This window comes from Urocampus carinirostris, chromosome 3 (assembly GCF_059441175.1).
Source record: "Urocampus carinirostris isolate Australia breed hairy pipefish chromosome 3, RoL_Ucar_1.0, whole genome shotgun sequence".
Taxonomy (NCBI): domain Eukaryota; kingdom Metazoa; phylum Chordata; class Actinopteri; order Syngnathiformes; family Syngnathidae; genus Urocampus; species Urocampus carinirostris.
In genome coordinates this window covers 49,224,470-49,246,494 of record NC_142351.1, presented here as the reverse complement: position 1 = coordinate 49,246,494, position 22,025 = coordinate 49,224,470, and the positions used below count along the sequence as shown (strand labels likewise).

Genomic DNA, 22,025 nt, shown 5'->3' with positions numbered 1-22,025 from the left:
CTTTTCAAGTCAAGACTTCCCAAAGCTTGTGCTTTACATTTCCCGATAGCGGCCGTGCAGCCATGTAAGGCGCTAACCTGCTTACTGGGGGTATTAGGGGTTCAGTGTCTTACCCAAGGACACTTTGACATGTAACATGGAGGAGCCTGGATTCGAACTCCGATGTCCCAAGACGAGCGCTCTACCTCCTGAGCCACTGCCGCCCTTACACCACTGCCGCCCTGACATCATTTAAAATGATCAGACAACTCCGAAGCCCAACAAACTAACCTGATTTAGAAGGACGAAGCCCAGAGAAAACCGGAAATTTCATATCTTATTTTGGAGGATTCGGGAGGAGGAAAGGTGATTTGGGAAGACCCGAGCCCTGCTGTGCGTTTGGTTCCCTGGGACTGACAGCGCTCGGGGACATCATGTGGTGTTGACGTGGAGCTGGTTATGCGGGCTGCGCAAGATAGGCAGAAGCAAAATGCTTCGCGCCACATAAAGCCTGTCTTTTTTAACGAAATCTAAGTTAAACAACACTGTATAACATGTACATCTTTCATATTTCTGTGGCTGCAGAGGCGACATTGACCAACAATTTTCCACATTGACGGTTACTTTTAGGAGTTGACAGGAAAATGTTTAAAGGTGTCCAACAATTCAAAAATTTGGGGTTGAAAATTGGACCATGAAGGACAGCAGCAGTACATCCTTAAGACGTGCGGCACTTAGAAAGGCAGAAAAACAAAGAGGAACGATGACAGGTGTATAATTTTTAAAAAGTCAGCAAGAGAGAAGACCTAACCATTTTAAGATTTTGACTCTGCTGAAAGCCTAGATGTGTACTGTAGAAACGTCATTTTTAGGACACTTTGCAAAAAACAAAAAACTCCACAAATGTGGTCGATTTGAATCTCACAGTATAAAATAGTAAAAAGCATTATGGTATTGGAAAAGCAATGCATGTACAGGACTTTCTGAGAAAATCACATTATTGTGATAGTTTTTTCATATAGCATTTAAAATAACAAAAATGTCATAAATTCTAGATTCATTATGAATTAACTGTGACATAGCAAGCCTTTTATTATTCGACTAATGTTGATTATACCAGCTCAGTAGCCTAGATGGTAAGGCGCCCGCTTTGAGACTGGGAGGTCGGTGGTTCGCGCCCCGGCCGAGTCATTCCTAAGACTTAAAAAGTGGTCGGCGGCGCCCTCTGTTGGCTGCGGCTGCATCGGCTCGCTACAACGGGTCAGGTGCAATCGACATTTCGTTCTGTGTACATTGTTACACAGAATGACAATACAAGGAAATTATTATTATTATTATTATTATGGCGTAAACTCAAATAACTCGTCTCAAAATAACTGAATGATGAAAATGTATAGTCATAACTAGGAATTATAGAATCATACAACGTGCTATATTTCAGTTGATCGTAACACAATTCTGAATGCAGGACATTCATGTTTTTTAATTCCTCTACAGAAAATAAAGAACTTTATCGCAATATGCAAACTTTCTGAGACTGTACTGTAATCCTGCTTTCTAGTTGACATTTTATAGTTTTGACATGTTAGATTGTAGAATAGCAAATAAAATGCTTGAGAGGCTGTGTAATATTTTACAACTGAAAAACGTCTGACCTGTTTACAGTCATACCACCCTCAGGATGCCCGGTCTTAAGAAACTAAGCAGGGTTGGGCCTGGTTAGTACTTGGATGGGAGACTACCTGGAAAGACCAGGTGCTGTAAATATGTCATGTGGCCAACGCTCTGCTCTGAATTTCTCTGAGCTGACCAAATGAATTGAACTATTATATTATTGTTTTCATAAAAAGCAAAACTACGAATTTAAACTACAGAGACTCAAAATGAACAAACCCCAACATTTATTCTCATATTTGTCTCGAGCATTTTGCAAAGAAAAACAAAGACAAGTGAAACAAAAATGGATAAAAAAAAGAAGCAAATGAAAAATGATGAACAAAAAAACGAAGGAGGAAAAAAAATGGAAAATTTGAAAAAGAAGAAAGACAGAAAACCTAAGGATAACGAAGTAAAAAGAAGAAGGAACGGGAAAGATAACAAAAAGGCAGGAAAAGAGAGACGAAAAAGAAAAAAAGAAGAGAAGAATTGAAAAAAGAAAGAGGAAAAAGAAAGAAAAAAACTTTGAAAAGAAGAATTCTTAAAATGTAGTTGTTTTAAGGGTACCTGTGGCAGAGAGACAAGGACAAACACAGCCGCTCCCTTTTGATGAGACACGTGTTGTGTGGAATAAAAACAAATTTCTCAACCTACGAAAATGAAAAAATGCACTTCTGTGTTACCTTTTTAACAAATAAAAGTTCTAGAAGGCGCTAAATGACACACAATGTCCATTATAATGAGTGACACGGATTCTTAATTTATAGTATTGTAGAAAATAAAGTGAAAGAATGGAAAAGTCCTCTAGTTAAATAATACTCAGGTAAATAAAAAAATGATGAAAACCAAACAATGCTTTTTCTTGGGTTTGTCCAAATGATGAACTTTTAGAAAGCACATACAGTTCACAACGGGTATCTTACAGCTCGCTTATTTAGTCATTATTTTTTCCCACTCGGATCTATTTTCATGTGACACCCTTTTAAAATGGCTGCCCAACAACAACCATTATGCCAAATTTTCTCATTTCGAGACTGCAAAAGTTCTCCTGATCCCATTTTGGAGCCGGTGGCGGCTTCAGGCGGGACCCCGATAGTGATCGACAACGGCTCCTTCCAGACCAGGGCTGACTGGGCCGCAGCGTACCTGGACTGTCCGCGGCTGAGCTTTCGCTCGTTAACGGCACGCAGCCGCGGAGCAGCCCGCAGTGAGACCCAAATTGGGAACGACATTCCGAATTTGGAGCCTCTGCGTTGGCTGCTCAAAAGTCCGTTCGACCGCAATGTCGTCGTCAACTTCGAGATCCAGGAGCTCATTTTCGACCACGTTTTCACTCATATGGACATCTCGTCGGAGGTAGTTTTGTCAGCACTTTGGCTGAAATTGATTGATTTAGGTTTTACCAAGTCACATCCCTCTCGAACTATACGTTTTCCACGTATTCCATATTTTTAACCATTTCAAATTGCGTGCAGCGTTTAACAAATTTTGTACAGGGCATGGTACCTCTACTTACAAATTTACTTGGTTCTAGCAGTGACGTTGAACGACACCATAGTAAAACGAAAAACGGTTTCCTATTGAAGGGAACGGGATTAATCCGTTCGGAGGTCATTAAACGCAACCGAACCCTCATTAAATCACCTATAACTGCCCTGTGGGTACACTAATGTTCATAAATTTACCACATAGTCTAGATAAGGCTAAAGAAACACCAAAGATGAAGATAGTTCAAAGCTTTGTTGGCCAACAACAGTTAAAAACAACAACAACCAAATGAAAATGATAGAATGTGAAAAGTCATTTAAATCTCTTGGCACGCTTTTCCACTTGTGCCGGTTCGGTAGCTCAACACATAAAATAGCAATCCAGCAATTGTTGTTTCTGTCTAGATCTCAGTCTGTTTTTAAAGTATTTCTGGCATATTCCAAGCATTACATTAAATTACAAATTCACACCAGAATTCTTTAAACAATAGCCCAAAAATGCACAATTGTTTCATGTTTTGCAAACAAAATTTACATTGATCTATTTATTAAACTTGCTCTCTGGGATTTAACATTGTTCTACTTACTAACGCAATCTTTTGGCTAAAATCATCATCGCAGCCTCTGTCACCCTGCTTATTTGGCAAATGCGAGTATGTGCATTTCTTAGATGCGCTCGAATAAATATTTTTCGTCCTTTTCAGGGTTTAGGTTGGCATTTGGACTGTATTTGAAATTGTCTTTTTTTTTTTAAACTTTTACCTAATTACATAAACACATCACCAACTTCAGAGGCCACAACCTGGCAACTGTTGAGGCTGAGGCTTCACTAGCTGAGGACCTTAATCAGTTCTTCGCTCGCTTTGAAGCTGGAAGGCAACAAACAGCCACATCACACCCACCAACAACCAGCAGCAACTCCCTCACATTTCAGGAGCACGAAGTTAGGCGTGCGCTGAATACCATAAACCCCAGGAAGGCAACTGGCCCGGATGGAGTACCAGGGAGGGTACTCAGGGACTGTTCCGATCCGCTGGCTGGGGTCTTCACCACCATCTTCAACCGGTCCCTGTCACAGGCGGCCGTCCCACCTTGCCTCAAAACCTCCACCATCATTCCCATCCCCAAAAAGTCAGCAGTGGAAAGCCTCAACGACTATAGGCCTGTAGCTCTTACGCCTGTGGTCATGAAGTGCTTCGAGAGGTTAGTGTCCCGGCACATCAAAAACTCCCTGCCACTCACACTGGACCCCCACCAGTTTGCCTACAGGGCAAACCGCTCCACTGACGACGCCATAAACACAGCACTTCACACCGTGCTGAAACACCTGGACCACCGGGGGAGCTACGTCAGAATGCTCTTTCTGGACTTCAGCTCAGCCTTCAACACCATTATCCCGGAGATCCTGGTGGAGAAACTCGCACACCTAGGACTCTCTCCCTCCATCTGCCACTGGATAATGGACTTCCTCTCCAACCGCCCACAGTCGGTAAAACTCGGTACCCACGTCTCTCCCACCCTAACACTGAACACTGGCTCCCCCCAAGGTTGTGCACTGAGCCCCCTGCTTTTCACCCTCTACAGCTCCGACTGCTCACCGACCCACCCCACAAACACTATAATTAAGTTCGCTGACGATACCACCTTGATCGGCCTCATCTCTGAAGGGGACGAGGCGGCATACAGGGATGAGGTGGAGTCACTTTCAACGTGGTGTTCGGAAAACCACCTCATATTGAACACCACAAAAACAAAAGAACTGATTCTGGATTTCAGAAGGAATGGCAGGAATCCAGCACCACTCACCATAAAAGGAGACTGTGTAGAGAGAGTCCACTCCTTCAAATTTCTGGGTGTGCACATATCCGACGACCTCTCCTGGTCTGCAAACACCAGAGCGGTGGTAGGGAAGGCCCAGCAGCGACTGCACTTCCTGAGATTGCTCAGGAAAAATAACCTAAAACAGCAGCTGCAGGTGTCCTTCTACAAAGCCACAGTGGAGAGCATCCTAACATACTGCATCACGGTGTGGTATGCTGGGTGCACAGCAGCAGACAGGAAAAAGCTCCAGAGGATCATCAAAACAGCCCAGAGAATCGTCGGCTGCTCTCTGCCCAGTCTGGAGGACATTGCCTGCTCTCGCTACCTCAGCAGAGCAGAAAACATCATCATGGACTTTTCCCACCCTGGCCACCACCTCTTCGACCTGCTGCCTTCCGGCAAGCGCTACAGGTCACACAAAGCAAAAACAAACAGACTCAGAGACAGTTTCTTCCCCACAGCCATTACCACCCTAAACAGACACCGCACAAAAAAAACTGAAAACTGTTGCAAAAAACTACCTCACACGATTGTAAAATGGTACTCACGTACATGCTGTCTGCACTATGTTTGTTCACTGCTCAAAACAGACACCGCACAAAAAAACTGAAAACTTGTGCCAACACTACCTCATACGAATATAATGGTACTCATGTCTATGTTCTTGCACATGTCGGCTGCACTACGTTTACTGCTCACCTTGCACAATGTCTGACCATTTCCTTTTTTCTGCACTATGTTGTCTATGTTTGCACCAATGCATATGCTGACTATTTTTGCACTATGATGACTTTGCACCAAATGCAATATTGCACAACCCTTACGATACCAACGGTATCACGACAACACTGTATGTAACATCCCACATGCCGACATTTATTGTGTAAATACCATGTAAATTATAACTATAGCCTTATCCCCCTTGTTTTATAACCTTATCTTCTCTGTTCCTTTATCTTCTTGTCTCATACCTCACTGTGAATGTGTAAAACTGGAGTGTCATGCCCAATTTCGTTGTCACAATATGTTAACCCATTTTGTAACAATGACAATAAAGGTATATTCTATTCTGTTCTATTCTATTAACTAAAAACGATGAGCATGAGCCCCCTTTCCTGCTTCCAAATGTGTTGCGAGTCATGAACAGGTCTGATAAAAGTAATGTAAAGAAGATGGGCGCTGTGGAAAAATTATAGAGGCTCTTTGAACTCAGTTGGGGATTGTTCGTGAAGAAAAGATTCTACTTTCAACTTTTTAAAGACACCTCAAACAACACACCCCACCTTTAAATCTTTCCACATTGTGAACTCTAGATAAATAAAGAGATGAATGAAGCGATGACACTTGAATTTTATTTATTCCCACTCATCGTCAGAGTTTTTTTTCTTCTTCTAATTTCGTATGTATTGCATTTAAGGGCCGCGTGGAGAATCCCATCGTGCTGACTGAAGCGCCCTGCAATCCTCTTCACTGCCGCCAGATGATGTCAGAGTTGCTGTTCGAGTGCTACGGCGTCCCATACGTCTCTTACGGAGTTGACGCCTTGTACAGTTTCCATCACAGCAACAATCAGTTGAACCTGCAGCCACCGCAGACCGGTATCGTTTTGTCATCCGGGTACCAGTGCTCGCACATCCTGCCCATTCTAAACGGCAGGTGAGGCTCCGACCTCAGTTTGTTGTCCTAAGTCAGGGGTGTCGGACTCATTTTCACCGAGGGCCACATCAGCGTAATGGCTTTCCTCAAAGGGTCTGATGGAACTCGTAAATGTAACTGAATGTAGTTGCTATGTTAAATAATTGTAACTACTTCTTCATCTAAAGTAACTTTGATTGTATTCATTAGTCAAGTCACAAACTTCAGTTGCATTGAAAACATGTCCCTACAGTACAGTAAAATCCATCCAACCATTACCTGCACAGCCTATCCTCACTAGGGTCGTGTTATACAGTTTAATGTGATAGATTAAATACAGTGATACCTTTACATTCAAGCTATGGGAAATTTGAGATACAATGTCTTTCCACCCAAAATTGTTCCTAATATATGGCAAAAAATCCAAGCTATGAGAATTTCCACTCGTTACCACGTGACTCCTGCGCTTTAAAGTTCTTTTACTATCATTTTATTTATCTTATAACCAGTGTTCCCTCTAAGCTGCGCGCATGCGCAATTGCACACCGCTCGCACATTCTCAGCGCTCAAGAAAATCTAGCCAGCGCACAAAAATGAGGGCTCAAAATTACTAATTAAGAAGCGACTTAAGTCAAAGTTACAGTGCGTGAAGGTAAAAATACACGGGTTCCCCTGACGTTGTGTCCCAAATGCGGTATTTTGAAGTCGAGTCGAAGTACATGGCGGCGCCCCTGTTCGGCTGCGGCTATATCGGCTCGCAACAGTTTTTTACACGTCGGCCATAAGACCCAGTCTTCGACTCAGTTTTGATGGCGCCCAAAGGCGGCTCGAACTGCAGATTAAGATGCGATCGCAGTTTTTTTTTGCTGGATATGCGATCATCCAGACATCAAGCGCTCGGTGCTATGACCACTCGGGAGTGTTTATTAGCCACGGACTGCTATGTCAACAAGACCCAGCGGCCTACAAAGCAGCGAAGCAGAGTGGCAAGACAGCGGCGTGACCAACGGACGAGGAAGCGAGGTTGTCGGGCCGGGCTAACAGCTAGGCTAAAGGCTAAACCCTGCAAAACGCCTCTCCCATCCATTTTCCTCTCCAACGTTCGCTCTCTGGACAATAAATTGGACCATTTAACAACTGGAAGTGGCATCGAACCGCGAGATGACTAACTGCTGCGCTAAAATTCTGACGAAGACATGGTTAATCTTATCTATCCCGGCTGACGTTCAAAGAAACTGTGCGGGTCAGATGTATCGACATTTCGTTCTGTATACACGTGTACACGAATGACACTGAAGTAAATCTGAATCTGAAAGTAGAACGAAGTTGAGTAAAGTTAGTAGAGTTTGTCGAGAACTGGCTTCTTCGGCTCGGCTCACTAAAAGAAACCGTCTCTTTCGGGTCCCAAACGGCTCTTCAGGTTGTTTTTGCTTCTTTAATCCCAACATGACCACATATTATGTAAAATTATGCACAACATGACTTAAAAAAGGGGGGAATAGAACAAAAAAGAAAAAAATACCAAAATGAAAAAGTAGTAAAAAGCTGAGAAAAAAAGAAACAAAAGGAGGAGAAAAAAAGAAGGAAACATTTAGAAAAAAAGACAAAAAAAGAAAAAGAAATGTAGGAAAAAAGTAAATAGAGAACAAAAAAAAGTGGAAAAAAACACGGAAAAAAGAAGAAAAAGTTTGTGTTGCATTCAAATAATTTCCAATTATATCAAGTGAAACTTGTTGCCAACATTGTACTTCCACCAAAAAATTTGATTAAGTACAGTTCCGTATCTTGCAACCGACTAAACAAGCCTCCAAAAGTGTTAATATTATGCGACAAAATATATCAGGAAGGCAGCACGGCGGCGCAGTGGTTAGCGCATGTGCGGCACAGTTCATGTCTTGGGAACCTCCTGCGTGGGTTCAAATCCAGCTCCAGACTTCCTGTGCGGAGTTTGTATGTTCTCCCCGTGCTTGCGTGGGTTTCCTCCGGGCACTCCGGTTTCCTCCCACATTCCAAAAACATGCATTTCAGGTGAATTGGCCGGTCCAAATTGTCCCTAGGTGTGAATGAGCGAGTGAGTTGTCTGTCTCCGTGTGCCCTGCGATTGGCTGGCAACCAGTTCAGGGTGTCCCATGCCCACTGCCCGATGATTGCTGGGATGGGCTCCAGCAACCCCGCGACCCTACTGAGGATAAGCGGTGTAGCTGATGAGATATATCAGGAAATAAAAAGAAATGGATATCTTGTGAAAGAATTGTAAGAACAAACGACCTTTGCAATAGTACACGAGTCAATTCATTCAAAATAGAAAAATAATTTTGCATTGCCGTAAACTCGGCAAAATGTAACTTGATGTCAAGTTTTGGACAATGTTTGATAATTAATTATCTTGCCACACTTAAGATTATGGTTGCTCACTGTTGTTTTAAGCGCTGCTCACCGACTTTGTGTGAACGCTCAGACCCGTGGAAAATTAGAGGGAACATTGCTTATAACTGTATTTTTATGTTCAACTACTATCAGAATGTGTTTTTAGATATCGGGAAGATGTGTTTTTGATGTATTTAGGGTTAACTTAGATGCTTTTCAGAGGCCGGGAACAAATTTGTTGGTTTGCAGTTATTTCTTATCAGCAGCTCTTGGTGAACAAATTAGCCTCGTATGCAGAGGTATCACTGTATAACAAAACAACAAAATCCTCTTGGACATGTTTTTATTATAATTTATTGCTGTATTCCACTCATTAGCATTAGCATTGGTGTGGAAATATTGGCGTAGAGTGGCGCTGAGCCATCACTTCTCGGATACCCTAGTCGACAGGCATTGTGAAAAATGTAGTTATTGGTCGGCCGAAATCATCTTTCCTCCTCCCGAGTCCTCACGTATAAAATATGAAAATATGGGTTTGCTTCGGGCTCGATCACTCAAATCAAGTTAATTGGTCTGGCTGGTTTGGGCTTCAGTACCCGGGGGCTGGATCTCTCTAGTTTAGTGAGATGCTCAGACATTTTAAGGTTTTGCGAGCCACATAAAATGATGTGGCGGGCCACATTTGGCATGCGGGCCATGAGTTTGACGCGGAGGTTAGGTTTTATTAATCATTTATGGATACTTTTATAGAAATTATATTCATTTTCTAATGATTTGTATGTGTTGTATTTTTCCTCACATTTTCATCAGTGAGTATGCCCAATATTCTACACTACAGGGTTCCTTGTAAAGGCTTACATTTTATTGTTATGTTTTCAAAGATTGAAAAGTGCTTGTAAATGCTTGAAAATGTTGCCATTTTTTTTAACAAGTCTTTTCAAAATGTCGCCAACACTGCTCTCTGGTGGCTTTTATTTGCTATTGCTTTCCTTTTTCCTTGTGTTTAACAGCAGGGCAAGTGCATGCTACACTTAAACAGGGTACTGTGCAATATGTATTAATGCAAGAGTTTTGAATCAATTATGGATATTTAGCGTTTCCCAATTGTAAATTGTAATGGGAAGAACTTCCTAAAACTGAAAATGTAAGCTTTTTTACTGTCATTTTACCCAACACCTAAATGGAGAAATATTTGTCTCAAAAACAAACACATTCAAGATTTACTCAAGATCTAAAAATCATATGTCTTGATAAATGCACACGCAAGATTAAAAATCGCATATGTAAATCGCAGATATATTTGTTGTTCTGCAAAATACATGATTCGCACCAGATTTCCTCTTTTAGTGGTACTGGAATAGTGGAAAATTGGCTTTGAAAGTCTTTAAGAAGTGCTTGAATTTAGCTATGAAAAAGTGGAAAATTGGCTTTGAAAGTCTTTAAGAAGTGCTTGAATTTAGTTATGAAAAAGGTGTAGGAACTCTGGTTGTAATGTCGCTCTTAAATTGTCATGCTATCCCATAAAGGTTGGACGCTACAAATTGTAAGCGTGTGAACGTGGCAGGGGGCCAGGCGGCTGCCTACCTGCAGAGGCTCCTCCAACTCAAATATCCAGGACACCTGGCTGGCATCACACTCAGCCGCATGGAAGAACTGCTGCATGAGCACAGCTACACTGCTGTGGATTACCAAGAAGGTGCATTGGAATGAAGGAAATTTATGCTGCAAATTCATACCTTAAATTCAAAGCTAATCATTGATGAGTTGTTTCTTTTTCCCCTGTGCTTGTCTGCAGAGTTGGAAAAGTGGCGCAGCCCGGAGTTTTATGAACGTGAGGTTCACAGAATGCAACTTCCCTTCTCGGGCAAGTTGCCCGGTGGCTGCGTGAGTGTGGAGGAGAAACAAGAGAAGAGAGCACAGCAGCTGAGGCGACTTCAAGAGGTTAATGCTCGACGGCGTGGTGAAAAGCTACATCTGGACCAAGAGAGGCTCGACAGACTTATGGCTATACAGGTTGGAAACAGCTTACTCCTCAAGTGGTCCGATTTCAGTGCCCCAAAATAACCAACTATTCAATGCCACAACGTACACATTTTCAGAAGCATTGTCCTTAGCGGTAAAATGTAAAAATACGTTTTGTTTTATTTCAAAGAACTATTGTAAAAAGTTTGGTGCTTCTGCTTGGTAATTATCGTGCCTCTGAGAATAATTTCAGTACGATGAATAACCAGTCGATGGAATGAGTGGGTCTCATTGGATCTTTGTCCACACATCGAGGAAACCCCCATTTCTTTTTTCCGGTGAATAAGTGTGAAGGTAGGAAGTAGGAAGCTCACGTAGCAAGTAGGCACACTGAAGGAGTGTGGTGAGACTCACAAGGCATGGATAAATAGGCAACAGATCTGCAACAGAGATTTCTTCTTCTAAAAAAGATGACTAAGTCCCATTCTTATCGTCTGGTCAGGGAGGTATGATGTTTCGTGCTTGCTGAGGGAATGCGATCGCCATGGTGACCGAAATCATGTGATCACGTCACCAGAGAAATCGGTGAATGAAAAGTTCTTGCAAAGTTCATGCATCATTTATGCATAAATTCAGTGTTCTTGCAATAAAATATTATTCTGCGAGCAAAGTGCCCTTGTGTTCATGGAAAGCATTGTTTAAATTTTAAATGTATCACAAATGCAAAAAAAAAACACCAAAGTGAAAGTTCTGCTTGAAACAGCGGTTTTTCTCAGGAATGAGTATTTTGCAGAAACGTATACATTTTTCACAATGCATGCGCTCTAATTACAAAATACAGCTGTGATGTCTGGAAACATTTATGATGACTTTTGATAGAAATCGGTCCATGTTTTTCCCAGCATTGTTCATATAATGCATAGCAGGAGGCTGGAGCAAAACAGGAGGTTTGACAATAATTTATTCAATCTCCAACATACGAACGACATTTCAACATTTTCACCCTTAAATCAAATCCTCAATGTATACATACAAACTGAACAGCAGTGGAAGTTATCCATCGAAATAGTGTTTTCTCATTCCGTATCATCTGTGTCAATGTCAAGTTGCAGAGGTTTCCTTTTAATCCTCAAAGAACGAAAAAAAAAAAAAAACACAATTTGTTCCATTACAGCAGCAATCACCAAGGACAGCAAAACAAAAAGACATATCTATGTTGTAATTTGGCACTATTCTCCACAGTAAGGTTGCCCTGGCTCTGTCTAGATAGATAGATAGATAGATAGATACTTTGTTCATCCCCGAAGGGAAATTCACATTTCCAGCAGCATCCCTGAGCTGAGAACAATCGAGAACAATCGAAAATAACACGGTAGACATAGGTGTCTCCAACGTGGTACCCTCTGAGGACAGCTGAGGTCCATGCAGACTTGTTCTGAAAATAGCTCACCCGTGCTGGATCATTCTGATTTTCCAGTGTTTTTAATTGTTGACTCAGTCTAGTTAACCCCACTTCCCATAATTAACCTCTTAATATAGTAACAACATAGTAATAATATGATAAGTCGTTACTTTAGAAATGCATATAAAACTGGGTCCCCCTTTTTGCTAACGAGTAATAAAAGGTTGGAGACACGAGATCTACAAATATGGGGCTCAAATTTTATTGTGTAATCAGTGCCTCATTTTCTTGAGCGCATTAGTAAGAATGTGCTCATCTTTGTATCGCCATCTTAAATGGTCAAGAGATTCAAAAGCATGCGACATAAAAAAAATCGGAGCAGAATTTTAAAACTACAAAGCTAAAAATGGCACTTGGTATGCGCTGGCCTTAAAATGTAAGAAATGGATGAGAATTAGTTCCTTTATTATGGCTGTTCAAGACTGTGGCTTATACTACTGTGCGTCTTGTAAGAAGCCAAAATTTGAGCGTGCAGCTTTTAATCGGGTGCGCTCTGTAGTCTGGAATTTACAGTCTATAGTTCTCTACTTCATGAAACCTTGCTTTATGTAGGAGCTACTGCAAGAAGGGTTCTTGGATCAGTTCCACAAAAGTCTGGTCGAGCTCAACATGGACTCAGCCGAGGAACTTCAGTCATACATCAGCAAACTGCAGCTGGCTGTGGAACAGGGTCGCTACAAACTGCTGCATAGCGACGGCACTGATGGAAAGACAGAGGCGAGGCGGAAGTTTTTTTTCCCCTTTTTTAGAATTTGCAGCTGCCTTCCACTTGACAACTTTCTCTCTTTTCCACCAGGTGTCCGACTTGGAGCAGCACCTAGAGGAAGGGGACGGCATGGGCATGTATCCAGACTTCTCAGAGGACGCGTTGTCGATGAGGCCGAATGTGAACGTCGTCCAGGTACGATTAAGCGTCCTCAACTTTTTAATATAAAAACTAAACTTTGTGTAATATTTGACCACTAGAAAGCACTGTATTGTCCAATGCGAACGAAAAACCAGTGCCATGAGCACAGCGTAGCGGCAAAATGCCAGACAAACATGGCAGCGACTTCTAACTAGGGGTTCCACTATGTAAAAGAAATACACATTTCTCGACCTAGGAATACTTATAAAAATTAACATTGGCATGATAGTTTGTGTATTTTTGTGTAGTATTTAAATCAATCCGTTTTTTTTAACTAAATAAAAGTTTTTGTACCACCAGGACAATTGCTGGATTTAACAATACCCTACTCTTTTTAGCTATCTAATTATTTAGCGCCTTGTCCTAAGGCACAGTGTGTATTATTTAGCCTTTCCGAGTGGTAAAAATCTTAATTTGTTAATTAAAAACAATATTGATTGAAATAATGAACCAAACACATGGACTATCATATGAAACATGTGTATTTTTAAATACTTGTACTAGGTTGAGACATTCTTAGTTATTTTGCATAACATGAGGGAGCTGACATGGTTGTTCGCCTTCTTGGTTCTACAGGTACTGAATTAGTGTAAACAAGCTTCTTTCCAGGAATAAATGAATACTTGATGTACTGTATAACAAATGTGATAAACCTACTTCATAACTTGAGAGAATACTGGAAATTGTATGAGATGACATTACGCTTGTGCGCAGGAGAAATCTGACAAGGTTGGCCGAGTAAATGAGAAGAAGAATGGTTCGGTTTGGTCACTTTGAGTCTCCGTAGTTTGTATTATCCCTTGTGCTTTGTACCACTAGTTTTTGGTTGCACTACCCAACACAGTGACATCTAGTCGTCATATATTATATGCTGACGCTTTAAGTAGCATATATGTTATTATTCATCTAAAACAGGGGTGGGCAAGCATTGAGTCACGAGCTGTATCTGGTTGAAAATGTGGCTAATGGGCTGGAAGAAAAAAATATTTTTTAATGTTTTATGTATCACCTGATGCTCCTGAATCCCATACCTTGACACCTGTGTAAAGAAAATGATGTATCTGTTTTTTCTAATATTGTCAAAATGGCTTATCTCTTTTTTTTCTGGCAATTTTCACACATTCCATTCAGGCAAAAAATAAAAAAAATGGACCCAATAAATGGGGATAAGCTTTTTTAAAATAGCAACAACAATATCCAATCGTGAATAGATAAAGATGCAAGTACATGTTATCTATTTTTTTCTATAATGAATCCCTTCCATCCATCCATTATCTGCACCGCTTATCTTCAGTAGGGTCGCGGGGGTGCTTGAGCCCATCCCAACTACTGTATCTTTGGGCAGTAGGCAGGGGACACCCTGAAATGGTTGCCAGCCAGTCGCAGGGCACACGGAGACGGACAACTCACTCGCTTATTCACACCTAGGGACAATTCGGACCAGCCAATTAACCTGACATGCATGTTTTTTGGGAATGTGGGAGGAAACCGGAGTAAACCCACGCAAGCACGGGGAGAACATGAAAACTCAACACAGGAGGTTCGATCTCATGACTTCAGAACTGTGCTACACACGCGCTAACCACTGCCCTGCCGTGCTGCCCTTACAATGACCTCAGAACTGTGCTGCACACGCGCTAACCACTGCGCCGCCGGATGCACGAGATATTATGAAAAAAAATGTCAAAGTTCTTAGCACACTGGAGATTCAGTACAGTATGTTTACACGAACTAGGTAGTAGAATCCGGATTTCTTATCTGGGGTGGATGCTAGGTGACTTCTCACAGCGCCACACGCCGGTAGCGGCAGAAAGAAGCACTACATTAATGTCCTGTAATCGGAAAGAGGTGCACACAATACAAAATCTAACTTGGAGACATGTCCGGATATTTTTCGACATCCCCAAAAAGATGATCGTATCTACCGTTTTGCGTAAGTCGAATGGTCGTAAGTAGGGGAGCGTCTGTATATGTTTTCCAAAAGCTAACTTGAAAAAATGCCTATTCCTCTGAATTTCCCCTTCATTCTCTGTGATTCCTGTGAAAACCCTCTGTTTAAAATCTTAATTAATGACATTTCACATTCTCAAAATGTTCAATGCGGCTCTAGATTACTATTCATTAAAATAATGACTTTTCTCCAGCCAGCCTTTAACATGGCAGAATACCACCAACTGTTTGTGGGCACGGAACGCCTCCGCTGTCCAGAGATTCTCTTCCAGCCATCGTTGACTGGAGAAGACCAGATGGGTATAATGGAGACGCTTCAATATGTATTGGCAAGGTAAGTGCTTATTAATTTATTCACTAACAATTTTTAATGGATCTATGAATCCAAAACATGAACCTTCTTTGGGTGCCTAGGTGAGAAAAAGATGCAAAGTAAAAAAATGTGACACTAAAACTAGTTGCTACAATGGTACGTACCTTTTCATACAAAGCACCTCCAGTCAGGAGAATTACGATATACAAGTTTTTTTGGGGAAAAAAACCTTTGCAAACGATGGAAGATCCTGTTCACGAGCAGTCTCAGAGGCTACCACTAAAGACCGCTAACCGCCTGCATCGGCTTGTATAAGTTTACGAATGCTAGCTATGGCAGGCAAAAAATAAACTATGCTGTAAAATATTTCGTGTTTCACCTTCAAGGATCTCTTAACCCCTTAGGTCGTACCACTTCCTGTGGTGTGTCTTGGGCAAGTTAAGCTTGGCGGTGCCCATCCCTTTCCAGGCCGTTCTTCGGGGTAGGGGTTTGCTCCCCCACATGAAAAAGATGGTACTGGTTTGAAGGTCTAAGGCAGGGGTGGGCAAACTTTTTGAGTCGCGGGGCGCATTGGCTTAAACATTTTTTGAAAGGGCCAGGAGGAGAGAAAAATGTTGATTACATTTTTGTATATAGCGATACAGTCTCTAATACAAACCTTAGCAATACCTGAGTGTTGCTCCTATGCTGTTAGACAGAGGAAAGAAAAGCTACTGGACTTGTTCTAGGTTTGAGGAGTGGTAATATTTACTCTGTTAAATATGTTTAATTTCGGGCAGCATGGCGGGGCAGTGGTTAGCGCGTGTGCGGCACAGTCATGAGATCGAACCTTCCTGTGTGGAGTTTGCATGTTCTCCCCGTGGGTTGTGTGGGTTTCCTCCGGGCACTTCGCCTTCCTCCCACATTCCAAAAACATGCATGTCAGGTCAATTGGCAGGTCCAAATTGTCCCTAGGTGTGAATGAGCTGGCAACCAGTTCAGGGTGTCCCCTGCCCACTGCCCGAAGACAGCTGAGATGGGCTCCAGCAACCCCACGATAAGCAGTGCAGATAATGGATGGATGGATGTTTTATTTATTTTTCAGTTTGATAGCCGGTCATCTACTCTAATTTCGTTGTTAACCTATTTTTAGGAGCAAAATTTACGTTTATCTGCACTGATAGGGTTTAGAATTAACAATCAATCTATTTTGTGTCAGAATAAGTTACACAGTAATACACTTTAAATTTCAATGACTGTTCAAATGAATGACAAGAAGGTTCATTAAATAAGCAAAGAAAACACAATTCCAATGTTTTCCAGTTCAGGGGATCCCAAATCCACGGGTGGAGAAGCACCTTTTCCGTTACTGGCTCCATCTAGTGTTAAAACTGAGAAGTGCAACAGAGTTGAGCTAAAGCGCCATGTGCGGGCCATATTCAACTATATTTTCAGAATTTGCTGCGGGTCAATAAAAACTGACCCGCGGGCCTCAGTTGGCCTGCAGGCCGTAGTTTGGACACCCCTGGTCTAAGGTGTAAAAAGGTAATTTTGGATTATTTTTACTGTCAGAAATAAGAATTGAGAATTACGTTATCCTTGCTTGTTTGAGTGTTTTATTGTAGGTTTTGAGTTGTTGAAAGAATATTTCCCCGTGTACTGGATTTTTTTTTTTCATCTACTCTCATTAAACCTGATTTGTCTTTGGAGGTTTTTGACGATAGTTTTTCTCCATGAAGGCTTAGACTTTCGAATGATTGTTTTTGTAACCAGTGGAGCTAAGTGGTTTAGTGCGGATTTTAGATTTGTTTTAAAAATAATCAACAAATAAATCACAAGGTGCAGGTGCAACTTCGGCGGGAGTGCCCTATAAGATTTGAATCCACTTTAGGAGCTAGATAACGTTTCCACACTCTTCTCACCGTGCCCAACCGGTGATTTCAAGTAATGATGTTAAAAAAGACACAGCAATGATTGGACACAGCCAGGTTTGCAACAGAGGACACACTCCCGTTCAAGCCATACGTAACTACGAGATCAAGAGTGTGTGCTCTGCTGTGAGTCAAACATGTGACGTGCTGTTTAGAATCTAGGTAGTTTAAAAGTTTTACAAAATCTCAGGTGTTGTCCATCTGTACATTAAAATCACCAGTTCTAAAAATTTGATCATAGGTGGAATGTAAAATTGATCACAACTCTGACAGGGAAGTCCTTAAGGAGTTATGCAGAGATTGGCAGGACTGCTAAACAAAAATGCTTGATGTTTAAATGATGAGTATGGGATAAAAACAGTTTTGCTGCCGCTCCGCAGCAACAAAAATAGTTTGATAAAATCACGCTCTGTAACTTCAGATTGTCATTAAAGCCTACATGTAAAATGAGCCTTAAAACGGTTGACGGAAGTTGACGTAGGAATTCTGGGAGCTCTGCTAATGTCGTTGCAATAGTCGCGCCGGGATGGCAGTGATAGTGGCAGTATTTGGACCGCGAACATGCCTAACAATGGAATCCCCCATTATTGTTATGTGAGGTGGCTGGTTTCTTGACTTATCTTGATTTGGTGGGTCAAAGAATTGTCGATCCTGCGTGCGAGAGGGGTTGACAGTAGCAGTGCTTCTTCCGCGTTAGCTCGGCTAGCGCTTTTGGGCCAGCAGCTAAACAGTTATTGAAAATCTCAGTGTTCTGACAGCTTATAAAGTAATAACAGTTTCTATTAAAACGGACTAAGAAGTCCGAGGATTTTGGAAAAGATGTGGAACTATCATCTTAGTTTGCACTTTTGTCGCCAGGTGCCATGAGGTGCAGCATTGTAATGTAATAGAATCAATCCGATTTAATGTGACAGTGACGATCTGGATGGGAGCAGAATTGGGCAAGGCTGGATCGGACTTCTTTATTTTTTTTTCTATTTCCGGTATATTCGAAATTCCACATTTTTCCACATAATTCCACCATATGAAATGATCAAAAATATATGAGATATGGGGAAATGTATAAAGTGACAGGTACGCGATCCCCATCACTCCTTCTGACACAAGCAATATGAGTTTTGAGCATGATCTCGGAACAAATTAAGCTTAAAGAGAAGCCCCCGTGTTTGGATTATAATGATGTTTTTGTTCGTGTTTTTGTTCAGATACACTCCCGAACAGCAGGATGCGCTGGTGAGTAATGTGTTCCTGACTGGAGGAAACATGCAGTATCCAGGGATGAAGGAAAGGATGGAGAGAGAGCTGCTTGCAATCCGGCCCTTCCAGTCTTATTTCAAGGTATTTCAATGGTTCGTTTCTTTTTCCGTCTTTACAGTGCTCCTTCCCCCTTTTCATTAATCCATCACAACATCTCACTTCCAGGCAAACTTTTTTCAGGCAATTGCAAAATATTTTCACAGTGAAAAAAAATCTTGCCCATTGCCGTTTTAGGTAGACTTTTTCTTATCTTAAAAATGTATCTTATTCATGTACAATAATAATAATACATTTGCCATTAACTTGGTTCTGCTGACGGATATAGATGTCAATCATCCACATTACTAAAAAAAAATTGTCCCATTGACAGATAATCCGATTGATTTTTTTTTTTTAAATTCGTATTCCAAACTCGTATAACATTTAAGCCTTATACATGAAAATCCCAGTGTGTAATATTTGGGCATTAGATGGCATTATTATATTGTCTAATGCGAACAAGGACCAGTGGCACAGAGCAAATACAAATTTCTCCAACTATGATTTTTTATAAAAATTAACGTTGGTATGACAGGTAATGTATGTTTTTCTAATTGCCCATATTGTCATTGATATCAGCGTTGTAAATCATTGTATGCACTGAGATTAGACACGGCAATCCAGGGTAAACATGTAATAAAGACTTTGAATAAGATGAATCAGGATAAATAGGCAAAAATACTCACAACGTAGTGCTTAGAGACTGGCCTAAGTTCCAATAATTGTGTAATGAAAGAATTGTGCAATAATCATTCCCTATATAATACATATAAAGAAAAGGCATTATCATATCCTTTTATAGTAAGTTGCATTGTTTGGTGGCATAAATGAGGTTCTCTGTGAGTGGTTCGTAATCCGTTTTCTCCCTCTTTTCCATTCAGGTAAACATGGCAAGGCAGCCTACATTGGGTGCGTGGCTGGGAGCAAGGGACTGGGCCCTGGAGCACCCTCCAAGCAGCAGCAGCAGCAGCGTAGAAGGATCAGGATGGATCAGCCGTCAGGACTATGAAGATAAAGGAGGCGAGTACCTCAGCGAGCACTGCGCCTCCAACATCTTCGTCCCCATCAAGATCAACAAGACTTCAACCACTCGGCAGGCCGAGCCATCCGTTACCATGCCGACAGAAGCTTCCGGACCGGTTAGCTCGCTTATGTCTGCTCTGTCCTCCTCCTCCACTTCTGAGGCTTTCATGCTTCCATCCTGATGTGACACGGGTAACTGGGACTGCTGGTATACTTTATTTGTGTGCTGGATCAAGAACCGTCCTTGGAACTCGCTCAGTGGCCTCAGTGTTCAGGGCCCGTTCCGAGACTGTGAGGTCACGAGTTCGATCCTTGGCCAAGTCATACCTAAGACTTGAAACAGACTTACCCATTGCCCACTTACTTGTAGCTTGGCATTAGCGGTTGCAATTGGGGGGTGGTCACCTAACTTGTTAAAAAAATTAAAAGAAGCACCTTTGGTATTTTTATATGTATTTATATGCCAATCAATTAGCAAATAAAGTTAGATGCTGGTAAAGAATATATTTTTCTCCCATCTTCTTTTCATGTTTTGGTTACCTATGCCTTATAAAATAATTTGTTATTGTGGTTGACAGAAAATTCAAGTTTAATTTACTTATTTTCAATAATTTACTGTTTTTGTCCTGTACAGGAAGAAGTAATATCCTGAAAATAAGCAAACTTTTCTAACAATTGCTAGATAGTTTTGCTCATTTTTCGAAAAATGAATACTTGTACAATAAATTATCTTAACCAAAGATCTCCAACCTGGTGCCCACACCAGTTAGCCCCCTAAAAGCAACTGAGTAGCCTGCAGACTGGTTCAGCTCACAAGTCTTTGTGATTTTCTCGGACATTTGATTTCTAACTGGCGTGCGGAATCATTGACATGTGTGTCAATGTCAGTGTCTTTTAAAGCAATGTTTTAGTGGTCGACTCTGCTTTTTTTTAATCCTACTTCAAATAATTACAAGCTGGTAATTACGTAATAACATTAACAACACATTAATAACAAATGTTGCTTTTTTAGAAATGCATTTCAAACTGGTAGCTTTGCACTCATCAGTAATAAAAACAGTAGCCCTCAAGTTTGTATAGTTTGGCGACCCCCGATTTTAAATAATCATCTATGTGCTAGATAAGACAATTTTGCCTTTTTTATTGATCCTTTTTCCGATTTTATTAGAAAAATAATTAAAAATACCTTAAAAATAGAAAAAAACACTCTTTAAAAACATTATTATTAATAATTGTTAAGTGAAAACAAAACCATTGTAACTTTTTTTGCTTCATATTGGAACCGAGTGGTGTATATTTGAAGAAAGTGTTTGTCTTTTTTTTTTTTTTTTTTCATCTCTCCTCTTTAGCTCTACTCCCTAAAAGACAGCAAGGCAATGGAAGGGGGGCGGGAGACCGAAAGGTCTCGCAAACCCTAGTTATAGGTTCACTGTATGTGAGAGGATGTGGAAGTAAAGCGACTGAGTGGAAAAAGAGGAGATCGGAAGGTTGATGTGTTAGCCTTGAGTGAAACAAAGATGAAAGGAAAGGGTGAATTACAGCTTGGAGGTATGTGTGGTAGAAGGTCTGGAGTTACGGGTGGACATGCTAGAGAAGGAGTGGCTGTGCTTGTGAGTGAGAAAGCAAAGGAAAAACTGGTGGAGTGGAAAGAAATATCTCCCAGATTGATGTGGGTGAGGTTGAAGTGGGGTGTAGAAGTATGGATGTTTACAAGTGCATATGGACCTGGTTCAGAAAGAAGCACTGAGGAGAGAGAGGAGTTCTGGAAGGACTTGTCCGAATGTGTGGCAAGTGCGAAAGAAGGGTGGAAAGTGGTAATACTAGGTGACCTGAATGCTAGAGTGGGTGATAAAACGGTTGAAAATGTGATTGGTAGACAGACATGGGGACTTGAGACTTAGTGACTTGGACTCGAGTCGACTCGAGTCGCTGTTTTTATGACTTGTGACTTGACTTGGACTTGGCAATCTAAGACTCGGGACTTGACTTGACTTGAGCCACGATGACTTGAATGACTTGCGTGTTCATATATATATATATATATTTCATTATTTAAATAATGTTGACAATTACAGTACGGGATGCGGGCTGAGAAACGCTCTCATGTCACGCCCACTCTGCCCATGCGCCACACACCTCCACGGCAACCACCTGAAGTCAGCATGTCTGCTCCGAGGGTAGTAACTTTTGGCTTCAAAAACTTCTGTGAAGAAGGTAAACGGCGAACAGCGCAGTGCAAATTTTGCAACGGGAAAAT

The 22,025-nt window shown here is 41.4% G+C and overlaps 1 protein-coding gene across 2 annotated transcripts; it reads left to right on the top strand.

Annotated features, from left to right (window-relative positions):
- The first annotated feature begins 2,605 nt into the window (after positions 1–2,605).
- actr5 (actin related protein 5) lies at positions 2,606–20,270 on the top strand. 2 transcript variants are annotated; one of them, XM_088330036.1, is made up of 9 exons: positions 2,606–2,991; positions 6,361–6,599; positions 10,472–10,641; positions 10,741–10,958; positions 12,922–13,086; positions 13,166–13,270; positions 15,421–15,560; positions 18,655–18,787; positions 19,627–20,270. In XM_088330036.1, exons 1-9 carry the CDS (start codon positions 2,623–2,625, stop codon positions 19,948–19,950), a joined length of 1,863 nt encoding a protein of 620 aa, XP_088186162.1. In that variant the 5' UTR covers positions 2,606–2,622; the 3' UTR covers positions 19,951–20,270. The 2 variants fall into 2 exon arrangements, with proteins under 2 accessions (XP_088186162.1, XP_088186163.1); XM_088330037.1 differs by having other exon boundaries at positions 18,655–18,798; positions 19,627–19,741.
- Positions 20,271–22,025: the final 1,755 nt, after the last annotated feature.

Bases quoted from the DNA above. Each gene is read 5' to 3' on its own strand.
- actr5 (XM_088330036.1), top strand. From the start codon at position 2,623: ATGGCTGCCCAACAACAACCATTATGCCAAATTTTCTCATTTCGAGAC. The intron at 13,087-13,165 runs GCGAGGCGGAAG...CTTTTCCACCAG, and splicing joins GCACTGATGGAAAGACAGAG to GTGTCCGACTTGGAGCAGCA. The intron at 15,561-18,654 runs GTAAGTGCTTAT...GTTTTTGTTCAG, and splicing joins CTTCAATATGTATTGGCAAG to ATACACTCCCGAACAGCAGG.